Source organism: Ostrea edulis, chromosome 1, assembly GCF_947568905.1.
Source record: "Ostrea edulis chromosome 1, xbOstEdul1.1, whole genome shotgun sequence".
Taxonomy (NCBI): domain Eukaryota; kingdom Metazoa; phylum Mollusca; class Bivalvia; order Ostreida; family Ostreidae; genus Ostrea; species Ostrea edulis.
Genome location: NC_079164.1, coordinates 3021761 through 3038557, shown reverse-complemented (window position 1 = coordinate 3038557; position 16797 = coordinate 3021761). Strand labels below are relative to the sequence as shown.

The 16797-nt window shown below is 34.8% G+C and overlaps 1 protein-coding gene across 2 annotated transcripts; it reads left to right on the top strand.

Moving 5' to 3' along the window:
* Positions 1-99: 99 nt before the first annotated feature.
* On the top strand, positions 100-10556 carry LOC125664488 (uncharacterized). Of its 2 annotated transcripts, XM_048897272.2 has the most exons (7): positions 100-198; positions 335-383; positions 1453-1584; positions 6481-6529; positions 8818-8934; positions 9126-9169; positions 10045-10556. In XM_048897272.2, exons 3-7 carry the CDS (start codon positions 1530-1532, stop codon positions 10209-10211), a joined length of 432 nt encoding a protein of 143 aa, XP_048753229.2. In that variant the 5' UTR covers positions 100-198; positions 335-383; positions 1453-1529; the 3' UTR covers positions 10212-10556. The 2 variants fall into 2 exon arrangements, with proteins under 2 accessions (XP_048753229.2, XP_048753230.2); XM_048897273.2 differs by lacking the exon at positions 1453-1584.
* The last annotated feature ends 6241 nt before the right edge of the window (positions 10557-16797 follow it).

The window sequence follows — 16797 nt, the reverse complement described above, 5'->3', positions numbered from 1 at the left end:
AACGCATAATGTGGTTGGCGTGCACCTGGAGCGCGTTTGTATTTTTCATGAAGTTTTTTTTCAATTGTTTCCCCAAGTTTTCAAGGAAATATTTTTATCACTTGCACACGGTCTACAAACGACAATGTATGGGATATTCTTTCTTGTATTTGTTAGCATTGCCAGTCCCTTGGTATCCGAAGACCCTCATAAATGCGAGTGAGTTTTGAAATTTCGGAAATATAACATTTTGTCTTTGAAAACTGTTATGCATTACAGCAATTTTATTAATGTGTGACTGCTATATATTTCTAACTGATTATTTTACAAATGAAAAGATTGGCTATCTTTCCAGGAAAGATGTCTGCTGTTCGGGTTATAGAATGAAAACAACACCTGCGTTGGTAAAACTTAGTTTTCTTTTCAATATAGATTACTCCATTTAATCATTGTATATTCTTTAACACCCTTTTCGAGAATTATTCACTGAAAAATTAAAATAACGAACAATGATCAATGAAAGGTGAAGATAACGAACAGTGATCAATCACCTAACTCCTATAGGTAATATAAAATAGAGATTTGGGCAAACACGGACCCCTGGATATATCAGAGGTGGGATCAGATGCCTTTGGAGGAGTAAGCATCCCCTGTCGAACGGTCACAACCACTGTGTCACCGTGAGCCCTATATCTTGATCAGGTAAACGACGTCAAAATCCGAACGATTTAAGAATTGGTATGAAACACACTATACAACATTTGACAGAATGATAAGTTGTATTGGCTAACTAAATTGTTATAATGACGACAGACTGCGAAATGCTGACCATAAACGAGACTGTTGACACCCTTGTACCATCAACTTGTTTGTCAGTAGTCTACCTCTCGATTTACAATACTGATCGTGAGCAGAAAAAACTCTCGCGTATCGATTCGGTTGAGATTTATATACATCAGATGCAGGTGATAGTGGAATATTGCTACATAGATATGGGAAGTTGACGATGGAGAAGTTGAAATCATTCCATCCGTCTTAAAATTGAGTTGTTAGTTTGACTTTGATATCCATTTTCAATAAAACATCTAAATGCGAAGCAGGTTTTGAGGATTCTGTGGTGTCGTTTCTTTCAGGTTCACTGGGATATATCGAGTCAACATATGAATGAAAATAATTATTTTCAATAGATAAAACGTCGTCGGTATATCTAAATGTTGAGTTGAGGGCCATGTCAAGCATTTTCTCTTCCCATGTAGAAACTTTTTTCTTGCCTCATAAGAATATAAAAACACCAGCTAAGAAATTAGCACAATTCGTGCCAATGGGAATTCCAACAGACTGTTGGAAGACTTGATCATCAAAGACTACGAAAATATTGCCAATGAAAAATGTAATGGTAATTTAAGGTAGTGTAAACAATCAAAAGCAACTCTCGAAATGATTAATTCCTTTGGTTTCACTTTTCGTGTGTAGAATGTAAGGCTGGTACCCACGGAATTAACTGCAGTGAAACATGTCCCTTGGGTTATTTTGGAGTACAGTGTAAAGAAATGTGTACACCGGAAGCTGGTGAAAATTGTAGCAGCAAAGCACCACTGAATCAAGGTAATGGGGGGAAACATCTTCTAAAATCCCACCTAATTCTTAGTTGATGATTCAAATTCATCTTTCTTTTCATACTGTGAAATTACTTTGGAAAAGAAAGTTTACCCCAGTAGGAACATTGTTCTTCCAATGAAAGGTAAAAATAACGAACGGTGACCAATCTCATAACTCCTATAATGTAAAACTTATACGGTACCTATTTTGATGCACCAGATGCGCATTTCGACAAATAATGTCTCTTCAGTGATGCTCAACCGAAATGTTTGAAATCCGAAATAACTATGAAGTTTTGGAGCTAAATATAGCCAAAAAACAGCGTGCCAAAAAGTGGAGCCAAATTCGTCCAAGGATAAGAGCTATGTATGAGGGAGATAATCCTTAATTTTGAAATGAATTTCTAAATTTTATAACAGCAATTACATATACATCCGTATTTTTAAGCTAGTAGCGAAGTACTTAGCTACTGGGCTGTAGAGACCCTCAGGGACTAACAGTCCACCAGTAATACTAATTACGTTGAGAGATCTGACCGCTGTATGTAAAACAGAGGTGGGAGAAGATACAGTTGCAATAATTATGTGAATAGTTTGGGTTCATGATAACATCGGCTTAGTACTTAGCTAATGGGTTGTAGAGACCCTCGGGGACTAACAGTCCACCAGCAGAGGCAATACAAAATAGAGAGTTAGGCAAACACGGACCCCTGGAGATACAAGAGATGAGATCATGTGCCTAGGAGGAGTAAGTATCCCCTGTTGACTGTTCACACCCACCGTGAGCCCTATATCCTGATCAGGTAAATGGGGTTATCCTTAGTCAAAATCCGTGTGCCAAGAACGGCCTACCAATCGGTAGGAAACACGTCAGATAGCATTTGTCCCAATGGTAGGCTGTATTAGCCAACTAGATCGTTATAACGACAATGGAAATTGCGTAATGCTGACTTTAAATGAGACTGTTGGAACCCCTCGACCATCAACTTGTCTGTCAGTAGTCAACTGCTTCGATAAAAAAAAACTGACCATAAGTAGAACAGGCTCTTACGTATCGATTCAATTGAGAGACATGACCATCATATGCAGGTGATGATGGAACATTGCTACATAAATATTGGAAGTTGAACGATGGGGAAGCTAAAATCATACCGTTTGTCATAAAGTTCAGTTGTCAATTTGCCGTTAATGTCTATTTTCAAAAATATCTCAGTATAAAGGAGATGTTAAAGGAAAACCCAGGCTGTCGCGTGACTTTCAAGTAAAAATAGGGTATGACTTCTGATATCTATCTTGATGGTAACCAGTATCTATTTGAAATTTCATATTTCATGGAATCTTGGAAGTTTCGCCAAATTACTGGACATCGTACATTTGCAAAGTTTACAGCTTTCAATCGCAGCTAATGCATTAAGATGTTTCAAACAAACTCAACATAATACCAAAATTAGTTCTAAAAGCTGCAAAGCTAAATCTGAAACAGGCACATATGATTCATAGTTATTTCGGATTTCAAACATTTCGGTTGCGCATCACTGAAGAGACATAATTTGTCGAAATGCGCATCTGGTGCATCAAAATTGGTACCGTATAAGTTTTACATAGATGATCTACTCTTTATTCCACGTGTCTACATGTCCATATCGAGTATAGTGCAAAACGATCGAGATAGGGAAAAGCATAAACTGTAGGAAAAATCATTGAACATACTTGTAAAACGATTAATTTGTACATTGGATTGTGCAATTTTCCAGAATTATTCTAGCTTTTATGCATTCAAATCAATACAGAAAAAATCAGATATCCTTTACTTTACTTCCTTATGGGCAATCAAACCGTAATTACTCGATGATTTGACAACTCTGAGGACACCTGCCACTTTGATCTCTTCAATGTGTATGCCAATTTCAATATGAATGAAAAAGGATAAAAAATAATAGATATAAAAGTCATTCCTTTTACAATATCATTAATATATAAATAACCTCTGCAATAAAACTATCATTTCTTGAATTAAGGTAAGGTTTGCGACATTTTGACGTGTAGCGAACAAAGTCATGTTGCATGTCAGTATGTCCAGTAGAAATTTATCTTTTGAAAAATTTACTTTATAAAACAAATTCTCGTGTCGTTTTTTGACCAGATGGGCTTATTTTTGTGATGCTTTACATTTTCGGGATCTTTGTACAAAAGGGAAGACTAGTGGTATAAAAACTACACAAGGCAAACTTATTGGGCAAAAAGCTGGTAGAATTTTTAAAAAAGAGTATTATGTATAAGATTATACTAATTGGTAGAAAAACGTTATGCTAAAATACAAAAAATAGCACTTTTTACATCTTGAATGAAATTCTAATTGATTGTCATGGCAACAAAAATGCATATTGAGCAGCTATACCAGGTCTACGCCAGATTTTGTTTTACTTTAAACATAATATTTGGACCATAAACCTTTAAGAAAGCATATATAATTACTACTCACCGGGCTTTGTTTCCATGGTAACATATTAGAAAGAATTATTTCATTATGTGATTTGGCACTTTGTTTTATAATTGTACAACTTTTGAAGAGAGCATTGAGAATTTTCATGATTAAGATACAATTCCAGCCCAAACAATGATAAATGATATTTATATTTATTTGTCAAGTATTGTAGTATCACATTTATTATAAATTAAGATGTTGAAGTTTTTTTATTTTCTAAATTCAATTTAATAGAGTATTTTTAATATCCCGCCGGGTTTTCCTGGGTCCTACTTCGTCATCAATTCATTGTTACATTAGCCCGAACCTGTCTTATATACTACATCTTTGAAATAAATTCCCTCTTTTTGTCCCATTGCTTGATGTTTACATGTCTGAACATACAACTGTAACCTTCGCGACAAAAGAAAACCCGGTCAGTGGTGGATCTAAACGGGGGGGGGGGGGGGGGGGGGTAACGTAAAGTTAGTAAAAATGACACTAATAAATCTGTTTTATGTCGACGTTACGCAGATATTCCTCAGACAAAATTAAGACTATTTCAAGATATACTAAAGAAGATCCCTTTTTTTATTCTTACGTGATCATACCAGTCTCGTTTTCTACATTTCAAAGTTCATGCGATAAATCGCTCTATCAGCGCAAATATATGTTATATAGCATTGAAATATAAATTGTATGTAATTAGAGAGCATTGTCAGGTTTATTTTAGAAAATGATTGTGAATGTCATAAATATTCCTAGCGTCGTTAATATCTTTGGGGATACTATTCACAAACAATGATCAACTATAACAGAATCAATACAAATCCTACTTTTCCTACCAAGAATCACAGAAATTACATGGTCACGACATAATTCTGATGGAAATTAACCGTAGCGCATACTACATATGTATATATAAAAAAATTGTAGACTTTTATAATATCAAAGAAAATAATTTATAAATGAGCATTTGAGAAACATTATTATTATTTTGTCATAGAGGGTTACACATACGCCGCTTGACACTTGACAGCGGTAGTAGACAACAAGTAAATATTATGTCATTTTCCCTCGATACAACTATGGCGTGCGCATTTGTCATTATGACGTCATAAAGGTCGATGTGCATTGAGATATATTAAGAGTTGTCTCACTGTTGTTGTAAACCTTACCTTAAGCAGTTGATTTGAAAAATATCTGTCAAATTATATGATCGTTATAGCGGTCTATTTGTCAATGCATCATGTCATTGGGTCAAATTCTTTCTGCCCTATTTCATACATATTGCTATGCCCGCAGCAGGGTTAAGGTGTCCCGAGTAAAGTTGAAACAAACATCATAAAATGTACCTCGGTGCACTTCATACTATATGACGTCACAATATAAAAGTACGTCATGACGTACATGCCTATACTTGTATCGCGGGTAAAATGTCATAATATTTTCTCGTTATTTATTGCCGTTATCTAGTGTTCAAGCTGTATGTGTTTTTCAGATGATTTCCCCCCAGTTTTCGTCGATAATATATAAGCCTCATATGTTTATATATATAGTATGTGTACAAAAGACTGTAAAGTAATTTTTACATCACTTTGTGACCTTGATATCGCTCCCGGTGTGTATAGTCATTTGGAGTAAAGAAAACCAACGCATGTACATATCGATGACGATATTTTATTTCGATCAAGGCATATTCCGAAAGGTAAGAAGAGTTAGGATTTTGATACGGAAGGTACAATATTTTGCCTCGTTTAGATACGATTTGGATGTGAATGTGGAAAATGCCCAACATTTAAGTTGAGATTATGGAAATTGCTATATTTTAGGGGATATTGTACCGATCCGTATCACTCTTTAAATTTACCATATCAATGTCGACATATCAAGCCCAAACTGCAAATGATTTGAGTGCATCTTTCACCTGTATCGAGGTGATAAACAACTAAAAGACTACCGGATAAAAAAGTTCTACGTCACTTGTATGACGACGTAATAGTTCAGCAAAGGATTTCCCTACGTGATACGATGTTTGCTTATGTATTGACAAACGATTGTTACTAAAAATATGCGACGCTAGAAAGGATTTTACTTTTATATGAATATGCTGTTATTGTTATTGTACACGGGACACCTTAACCTCGCTGTGCCTGTATCTACACACTGATTGTGACGGCGTTTACCTGATCGAGATATGGGGCTCACGGCGGGTGTGACCGGTCAACAGGGAATGATTACTCATCCTAGGCATCTGGTCCCACCTCGAGATTGATCGCTGTTCGTTATCTTCAACTTTTCGTTTTCTGCTTCTAAATCATTGGCCCAAAGGGAAGTAATCAATTTTCTATATTTGAATTAGATACATGTAAATGATGCAATTTACTAATGTTTGGAATATATGATGTGAACACTGAAATATTCCTCTAAATGTTACAGTTCACGAACAGACAACAGAAATGGAATCTACAGGGAAGTTCACGAAGAGGTGAGCAACGCAGCAACGATAAGCTAAATTAAATGATATATAGGTAGTCAGATAAACAATTCAAAAATCTGTTATATAATTTGTTACAAATGTACTGAGTCTCAAAAATTATGGCCACCATAAAATTACTATTCAGATAAACGAAATTATCGTAGAGAAAATCACTCATTTTAGAATCGGATGATCGTAAAAGTCACGAGACCCGGAATTCATGTCGCATCTGCGCGAGTGAAAGGATGGCATGATCTAAATTTAAGGTATTACCAGAAAGATACCATGTCAGATTTACTTGAAAATATTAGAAATAGTCACAAAATTGGAGCAGTGTTAGTCTTTGACTTAGATAGTATCGAAATCAACGATAAATCATAACACCACGGCAATGAATCGCATTCCTAGAAAGATTCATAGAGATGAAAATGTCCAACAATATCAACAAATAGTGCTCATCATGGAAATCTGTGAATCGTTGTTCTAACATAATGGAAGTTTTTATTCTAACTGCTTATGCAGTTTAGGGAATATTTCAACGTCACAAAGTAGCACTATTAATGAATTAGAAACTGAAGAGATATAAGGCTCATAGAGAGTGTCACCGGTCGACAGGAAATGCTTACTCCTCCTAGGCAACTGATTCCACCTCTGGTACATTCAGGGGTCCGTGTTTGCCCAAATCTCTATTTTGTATTGCTTACAAGAGTTATTATATTGGTTAATGTTCGTTATCTTCACCTTTCATGCAATATCAATTCTGTTCGTTATGTTCGCCTTTCATATTCATATGCATTTTAGCAAAAATAACCCAGAATTTAGGAGAAACAGATGCCGATGATAGTAGTTAAAAGAGGGAATTTTGTTTGATATTACCTCAGCTATAAACTTTTTTAAAAATAATTTATAATTCTTTTATTTCACAAATATTGACATAAGACAAAAGAACATTTGTCATTATTTCTAACCATTCCACACACTTTTATACTCACACTCATACTTTTGTTGATAAGTGTGTGCATTTTTTATATAATTGTAACAAGCAAATGATAACAATACAGAGCTCGAGTAAATAGATAAAAGTGCACGTGGCTTCAAAAGTAGAAAAAGAATATTGCTTAGAATAGCAAAATTGTTGTTTTTATGCTGTCAATAAGTGTTTGCCAGGTATTTTCAAATGCTTGTATTTCTAAATTCTGATACGCAACACATTTTTCAACATTGCATCTGTTGTATATTTAGCTATAAACTTGTTCGTCATAACATTGGATGATCCCAAGTTTTCTGATTGGCTGACATCTAACGAACTAGACAAATGGATTGTTACAAACAATTTCAAGTGGATATAACATTTGATGTTTTCAACATCAGACCAAGCATTAATTGAGATTCACCATCAATTTATTAGTTTCTAGTCATCCAACGAAAAATGTTGTCTTTAATTATTGTTAACTTGGGTTAGCACTTTATCTGTAAACACATATGATCGACTAGGTATCACCGGGGAAGGTAAAGTGGCCTGTTGCATGTTTAAAATTATCCTCTAACATTAAAAGCAAACCTCGCGCATGTAATTACTTTCGACAATGTATTGCACTCTAGATGTAAACAAAAGCCACCGACAGGTTTCATATACTGTAGTAGCCGGTTTCTATGTCTTAATATATCCAAGCTTTGAAAACATTAAACGATGCCTGACATTTTTCATGCATATTGTTAAGCCATTCGTGGCACATCGATTTGGCTACGGATTACTCAGTTCATCTGATCAAGACATAGGGCTCACAGATTCTGTGACCGGTCGACAGGAAAACTTACTCTTCCTAGGTACATGAAGACACCTTTGGTATATCCAGGGGTCCAAGTTTGCCCAATGCTGTTTTGTATTCCTTATATAGGAGTTATGAGATTAATCGCTGATCGTTATCTTCACCTTCTCATTTAAGTATTTAGTGAAACAATGATTTTCTAATCTTGGACCTCTATAAGTGAGTAGAGTAGTACGCTGAGGTACTTTTCTGAACACCAATGCAGTTCTTTTTTTTTAAATTTTGGAGGACATATATAAATCCAGTAGATAAATAAAAAATAAGAATAAATCATGGAATAGCAAATATATTTGTCTACAAACTATTAGCTCCGGTACTTAATCTTCAGTTAAATTGCTTTACAATTTATGCATTTTGTACCTACATGTGACAGTTATCATATTACAAATGTTTATTAAACATTTGCCAAAAGCAAGCATTTATTTCGTGAATGTAAAGATATCTTATGTATGTGTTGCTTTATTATAGGCCGTACGACATTGGGAGGGAGGAGAGTTGGACTCACAGCTTAGATTATATATCTGGAATATTTATTTTACATATTGTGCTCATTGTTTCAATATTTGGACTAGTGTTTGCTGCTTTGTAAGTACAGTTACGATTTCATGTTTCCTAATTTCTTGTGTAATACACATTGCTCTTAATTAGGCATTTCTGAGCCTCGGGATTATCAATGTTTACGAAAAGTTTTCACAATTTCAAACTTTGCTCCTCATCCGGATAACGACTTTAAATTATACCTCAATTTTCAATTAGAACTTTATATTGAATTTCAGCTACACCGCATGGAAAATAAGAATACTCTTTGGAATAATTAAAGGTATTGGTTTTCATCGTCGTTATCTCACCTTTTTGTGCTAGTTGGTTCTTGATTTTATAATTTTGACTTCGGATTATTCCATTTACCTGCAAAAGACATAATACTCTTGGCGGATATGAAAGGTCTTGATCCCACATCTGGTATGTCTATGGATCTGTATTTGCCCTTCTCTTTACAGGATTTATGAATGATCATTGTTCGTTTTCGTCACTTATTCATTCAAAACATCACTTTTTAAAACACCATTTTGAATCAAGGCACAAGAACACTGAAGTTTATACCAAAACAATACAGAAATTCCCCAATGTACTTTTAAGAGATCATCCGTTGTTGTTTTTTCCTTACCTTGTTTTTTTTTAAAATTCTTATTACAGAAACCATATGTTAATGTTCACTATCTTCATCTTTCATTCACCGCCGCGATGGTCTAGAGGTAGAGCAGTTATTCCGCATGTGGAATGTCGGGGTTCGAATCCCGGCCACGAAAGACCTAAATCGTTAAAGAGGCAGTGGAAGTCTCATCGTCAAACGCTTTACAATAAGTGGGAATGTCTCGGATCCTCAAAGATGACCTTAAAAACGGATGTCCCGTGTTACAGTAGGTGTGGCACGCTAAAAAACTCCCACTGCGCAATGTCCATAAGGCCCGAGCATGGGTAAAAAATTTGAAGCCTTTCATCGGCATTGGTGACGTCTCCATATAAGTGAAAAATTCTCGAGAGGGACGTTAAGCAAGATACAATCAATCAATCACCTTTCATTCACCACTTCTTTATCTCTTTTCGTCGTATTCAGCTTTTTCATGGGCATAAATTGACTACCACAGGAATGCATTCAATGCTGTATTGCAAATTATTTACTTTTGTTTTCCGCAGATTACCGGAAGACAAAGTCAGATGCATGCATCAGATATAGGACACGGGAAAGTGGGAGGATATCTCAATACAATGGCCTTGGCTACCAATCTGCTGTCGATGGAGGATCTGATTACATTTTGCCAGTGTCTGTTGGTCAAATTGAACAGTATAGAAATATTGTGTAGATGACAACACTATTGCGTGAACCTACCTCTGGATTTCCATTGTAGGAAAATACTAAAAGAACTGTCGTAGCACCGCCACCAATTCTACTTGAAAAAATTGCGTTTACCAGTTTATCATCCATCTGCTAGATTTGTATGAGTAACGAGATTGATCACTGTTCCTTATGTTAACCTTTCCATTCTTATATATACATTCTCTCCCATATATATATATTGACGATCCTTCTACGTAAAAGTTCCTTCTACAAAAACACGATTACAAATAGTGTAACTTGTTTAGCTTTGGACAGCAAATGATCTAATTTGCTGTAATGTATATTTCATTTCATAAAATGTTTCCGCCGCTTTTTTGTCATTTTTGAAAAAACTTATATTTGCCCAACTATCTATTTTGTATTGCTTGTAGGAGTTATGATGATTAATCTAATAACTCCTACAAGCTATACAAAATAGATAGTTGGGCAAACACGGACCCCTGGACACACCAGAGGTGGGGTCAGGTGCCTAGGAGGAGTAAGCATCCCCTGTTTACCGGTCACACCCGCCGTGAGCCCCATATCCTGATCAGGTAAACGGAGTTATCCGCAGTCAAAATCAGTGTGCCAAGAACGGCTTAACAATCGGTATGAAACACGTCAGACAGCATTTGACCCAATGCAAGGTTGTATTGACGAACTAGACCGTTATAACGACCATAGAATTTGCGAAATACTGACTTCAATCGAGACTGTTGAAATCCCTGTACCATCAACTTGTTTGTCAGTAGCTTACCTCGATTTAAAAACTGACTATACCCAGAACAAACTCTTGCATATCGAATCAGTTGAGATATATAAACACCATATGCAGGTGATAATGGAATATTGCTACATAAATGTGGGAAGTTGACGATGGAGAAGCTGAAATCATCCCGTTTGTCATACAGTTGAGTTGTCAGTTTGCCGTTAATGTCTACTTTCAATAAAATATCTAAGTATGAAGCAGAAGTGGACGACTCTGTGGTGTCCTTTATTTCGAGCTCACAGGGATATATCAAATCGACATATGAATGAAAGCTATCATTGTTAATAGACAAAACGTCATCGATATATCTAAAAGTCGAATTGAAGGTCACAGCGAGAGATTTTTTCTTCTCACGTAGAAGTTTTTGAATAAATTCTGCTTCATATGAATATAAAAATAGGTCAGCTAACAAAGGAGCACAATTCGTGCCCATGGGAATTCCAACAGACTGTTGGAAGACCTGATCACCAAAGACCACGAAGATATTGTCAATGAGAAACTCTAGCATATTTTTTATTTCAACTTCAGAGTACTTGTGCGTGGAATCAGAGTGGTGTTTAACAAGGTAAGTTTTTGAATGACTGATCACTAGATATGAATATTTCCGTTTTTTGTTGAAGAAGCAACTGTCTATGATGTCAAAAAGTTTAGTCTTTAATTTATCATGAGGAATGGTCGTGTATAGTGTTGAAAAGTCATAGGTTTTAATGCTATTGATTTGGGAAAAATTCTGTGATTTCAAGTTTACTAAAAGTTCTTTAGAATTTTTTAGAATCCACATTTGATTAACACCACTTCTGGCATTTGTAGTCGCACAGTAAGTTTGAAGTTTCTCCTTCACAGCTGTTAACATTTTCGTGAGGAGCAAAGATAGAGGTTTGGTAGAGCACTTACTAAATCCAGCAATGTATCTTTGTTTGTAAGGGTTTTTATGTAGTTTAGGAATCCAGTATAGGTACGGTAACTCATATTCATTCGACCCATTGACTGGAATATTAAATGTGTCTAAAACTAAAGCATGGTTTTGAAGAATTTCGTCTTTTGAAAGGGCAGTTGGAGTATAAGTATGATTACCAAAGGTGGAATGAATGCCAAGTTCGTTTAAAATACAGTTGTAATAATGAGCCTTACAAACAAAGACAATGTTGTTACTAGCTTTGTCAGCTGGAACCAAAACATATTCCTCATGTAACCTATTTAATTCTTTTATCACTTCTGGTTTGCTAAACACAGAAGGATAGATGGTACGTACTTTTGTTTTCATGTGTCTAATGCGGGATGTTAATATCCCTCTTATGCTTTTAACCCATTCTGACAGTGTATCAAGTTCTTCTTTTTCATATTTAGCCCATCGTCTAGCATAATCTTCGACAGAACTCATAATGGATGTAAAACTTATATGGTACCAATATTGATGCACCAGATGGGCATTTCGACAGATAATCTCTTTAGTGATGCTTAAGCCGAAAGTTTGGAAATTCCAAATAACAATAAACTTGTAAGAGCTAAATGGAAAACTAGAGAGCCAAAAACTTGAGCCAAATTCGTCCAAGGATAGAACTATGCATGAGGGAAATAATCCCGAACTTTGAAATTAACTTCTGAATTTTATCCCAGCAATTAAATATCCGTAGTTTCAGATTAGTAACGAAGTACTTAGCTACTGGGCTGTAGAGACACCCGGGTACTGCTTTGCGAATAAAAGGAATGCACGACAGACGGGATTTGGTTTGAAAATTCCCGTGAAGGAAGATAACCCTTTTCGTTTTCAGTTTATTAGAAGGGTTACGATAAAGCAGGTCATGTATATCCTTTCTTGGATACAATATGTGAAAAGATATAGTGTTATAAAAGAAATACACAAATGACTATAGATATATTTCATTCCGATTTTAGTTTCACCTAAGCCTTGTTATCTCATAACTCCTACGAATAATACAAAATGAACAGTGGGACAAACACGGATCGCCGGAAACACAAGAGAATCCGAGAGTTCAAAATGTTCGCTTATACCTAGATTTTCGTGGGTTTTTTTTTGTAGTTATGAGGTAGAGTGATGTGACTCAATACTACTACGGAGGTGTCCATTTTCCTTTATTTGACAAAGTTTCAGCCTAGAGCTAGAGGTAGTATTCAACCTTATATATTTAAGTGGTTAAAAGTTTTGTTAAACCTAAATACAGATAAAGATATTGCAACAGGTGATACACTAGCTAATGTAATATTAGCTCTAACTCTGAAAACTCGATTTTTTGTTGTTAAGATGTGCTATGATGATAGTTTTGTATTTTAACTTTAACCATGATCATAAATGAAATTAAAACTAAGTTTAAGATCTTATTAAAATAAAGTTTTCGGTTCTATCTAATATATATAGCTTTATGAAAGGGGAAGAGAACGAACAGTGATTGATCTCATATCTCCTTTAAACACTACAAAATAGATGGTTGGGCAAACACAGGCGCCTCGATATACCAGAGGTGGCAATTTTCTTCATTCATAGCCTCTGGATAGGTTTTTTAACACAACTATTAATAACAAAAGTTTTTTTTCCGTCATTGAAAGAGTAAATCAATTTTTCCGGAAATATTTTCGACATCAAAATGAGAACTAGTATTACAAACTGAGAGCTAGTATTACTTTGCTTCAATTCCTATTAACTTTTGTTAATTTCTGTGAATGGCAACGTGCTTTGGTTTTGTTTTTGATTTTTTTTTTTTTTTTTTGCTTCATCATCTGCTTATCGGACCATAATCAGTTAAATACTGGTCCTTAAAAGTCTGTTGAGATTCATAAGGAATACTTACATATGCTTATGGGGGTTATGAGAACAGTTGATTATGATTACTACTGTCTCTGTTAATTAAATAGTTATTTTTGACTTGAAAATATGTTCGTTATATTCACCCTTCATATTTGGTCAAGAGAAATTTTCATTTTAATCTATATTTAAAGAAATAGCTTGTGCAGGAATGTTTGTCTTTTTCTGATGTATTATCAAAATGAGTTTGTATTGGGAACGTTGGTATTATAACACGTGTGGAATTTCAAGAGTTAGATCATGATCCTACTAGATAGTGTGTAACACAGGCCTCACTTACCCCTCTTTTAACACTTGGAAAGGAGTTCCTACTTCAAGTTGCACATTGGACACATGATATAAGCAATCGAAATAGTGGATAAAAACGTTTGTTATATGTACTATGTATGGTAAACACGGAAGTATAAAGATATTAATGGTTTTGTGAGAAAACTGTTTTTAAAGTTTTTAAGCAAATGCTAGAAAACTGATAATATTACTAATATGTAAGTGAACTTAATGTGCTTGTTTAATGTGTCTAGATTATATTCATCGTAGACATCATATATAGCATAATGGCCATGGGAGTTATGGGAATGTTTGACCAATACTTCCATTATCCCACAGTTAATTTACGTATCAGATATTGTTGTAAAGAGAACTACTGTTCTTCAGTATTACCTCTATGTGTAATGATTCATGAAGTATTTAGTTATCCAAAGTCTGGATTATAATAAAAGGAATAAGTGGGTTTGATCAAGATTGCTACTGTTTCTACCAATTGAATACGTTATTTTTGACTGGGGAATTTGTTCATTTGTAAAACGAGTGGATGATTAAATGTAAATAAAATTAGTGGATGATTACATGTAAATAAAATTAGTGAATGATTACATGTAAATAAAACTAGTGAATGATTACATGTAAATAAAACTAGTGATGATTACATGTAAATATTTACATTTGCAACTGTTTTCTCCTACATAACACTATTACGAGCAATACGTATTTATTTCTGGATAAATCTACTACGGGGTCAATAGAGGTCACGGCTGTGCGTATGAACATTTGTTAAAAGTAGGTAATAGGTACTACTTTTACTAAGGCAATACACATCTAGCAATCGCTCTCACTTACTACAGAAATCTTTCAATAGATGAAATCAACACCACAAAATGTATTTACCGTTTTATTTGTATTCCAAGCAGTGGACTTTCATCAATAATTGATAAAAACATAACTGTAAACAATGTCTTTAGTTACTAGCCTACTAGGCCTAATGTATGTCTAAAATTTCGTCTGCTACAACTTCACCCTGGTCATCGGTGATGCGGAATTGTACCTACTGCTAGACGATGACATTAGGCTTTAGCAAAAAGGTCGTTCACAGGATGTATGGCCGATAAGTCGTCAAAGTGCATTAAGACCTACACACCACACTGCTTCCGTGCCACAGCAGCCATAGTGCTTAATGTCGGTTTCCAAGTTTATGTCGGGACATCGAAGCGAAGCGTCGTTAAAAACCTATTACAAAAAATTATCGAGTCAAAAGAAGCGTTCAGTGAGCTCATGTTTATCAACAATTACATATCCAAATCCAAACCGTCCCTTACCTTCGTGCAGTTCCACATTCTCTGCGATGTTCAGTTCTTTCCGGAGATTCATCTGAGCTGCGTCCTCTGTCCTGTCTATAAATAATTTGCCTACACCTGAAGACTGCCGCCCTGTTCTTCATGTTCCTCCATCTCAGTCTTCTGTTAACTCCGTAATATCCACATAATATCTTTCAAAGTCGGTCTTCAACGTCTTCACTTTTCAAAAGTCAAAGCGCATCACAACTCTAAGTGTAACACTGCGCATCCCCGTTTAAATCATAATTCCCCCACCCCCTAAAATTAGACATATGGAAGAGTTTTCCATTATATACTCCCGAGTTAATGTATAGGTATATGTTGATATACTTGCTTTCTAGCGTCTTAATAATTAAAACAGTTCTTCATTTTATAGAACTTTGTTTTGTGTTGTCGTCATTTTGAACATCTATGACGCTTCGTTGTGGACGTCAACAAATTGAAATGTATGCAAACGTGTTGTTAACACAATTCAGCAATGTTACCGACCAAAAATGTAAATATAAGTAATAAGGTATCATTATAAAATATTTATCGGGATATAAATACGGGTTGGTACAGGATCAAATTTTCTGTCCTGTGGACAATTACATGTGACCAACCCGTATTTATATCCCGATAAATATTTTTAAATGATACCTTCTTTCTTAAATAAAACTAGTGGATGATTACATGTAAATAAAACTAGTAGATGATTACATGTAAATAAAGCTAGTGGATGACTACATGTAAATAAACTAGGGAATGATTACATGTAAATAAAACTAGTGGATGATTACATGTAAATAAAAGTAGTAGATGATTACATGTAAATAAAACTAGTGGACGATTACATGTAAATAAAAGTAGTAAATGATTACATGTAAATAAAACTAGGAGGTGATTACATGTAAATAAAAGTAATGGACGATTACATGTAAATAAAACTAGTGGACGATTACATGTAAATAAAACTAGTGGACGATTACATGTAAATAAAATTAGTGGATGATTACATGTAAATAAAACTAGGGGATGATTACATGTAAATTAAACTAGTGGACGATTACATGTAAATAAAACTAGTGGACAATTACATTTAAATAAAATTAGTGGATGATTACATGTAAATAAAAGTAGTGGATGATTACATGTAAATAAAACTAAAAGGTGATTACATGTAAATAAAATTTACGATGGTTACACCTTAATAATCCTCAAGAGTCTCTTTGTCTAATTTCACATTTTACAATGCACATTTTTACCCCTGTTTATGTGATCAAATTTTGTGATAAGGCATCGAAAACTAGGTTAAAAAGCAGCGAAATAATTCAACATCCTTACAAACATTAATTCTACGCAACTATGAAGTTAATACAAACATATCCTTGAG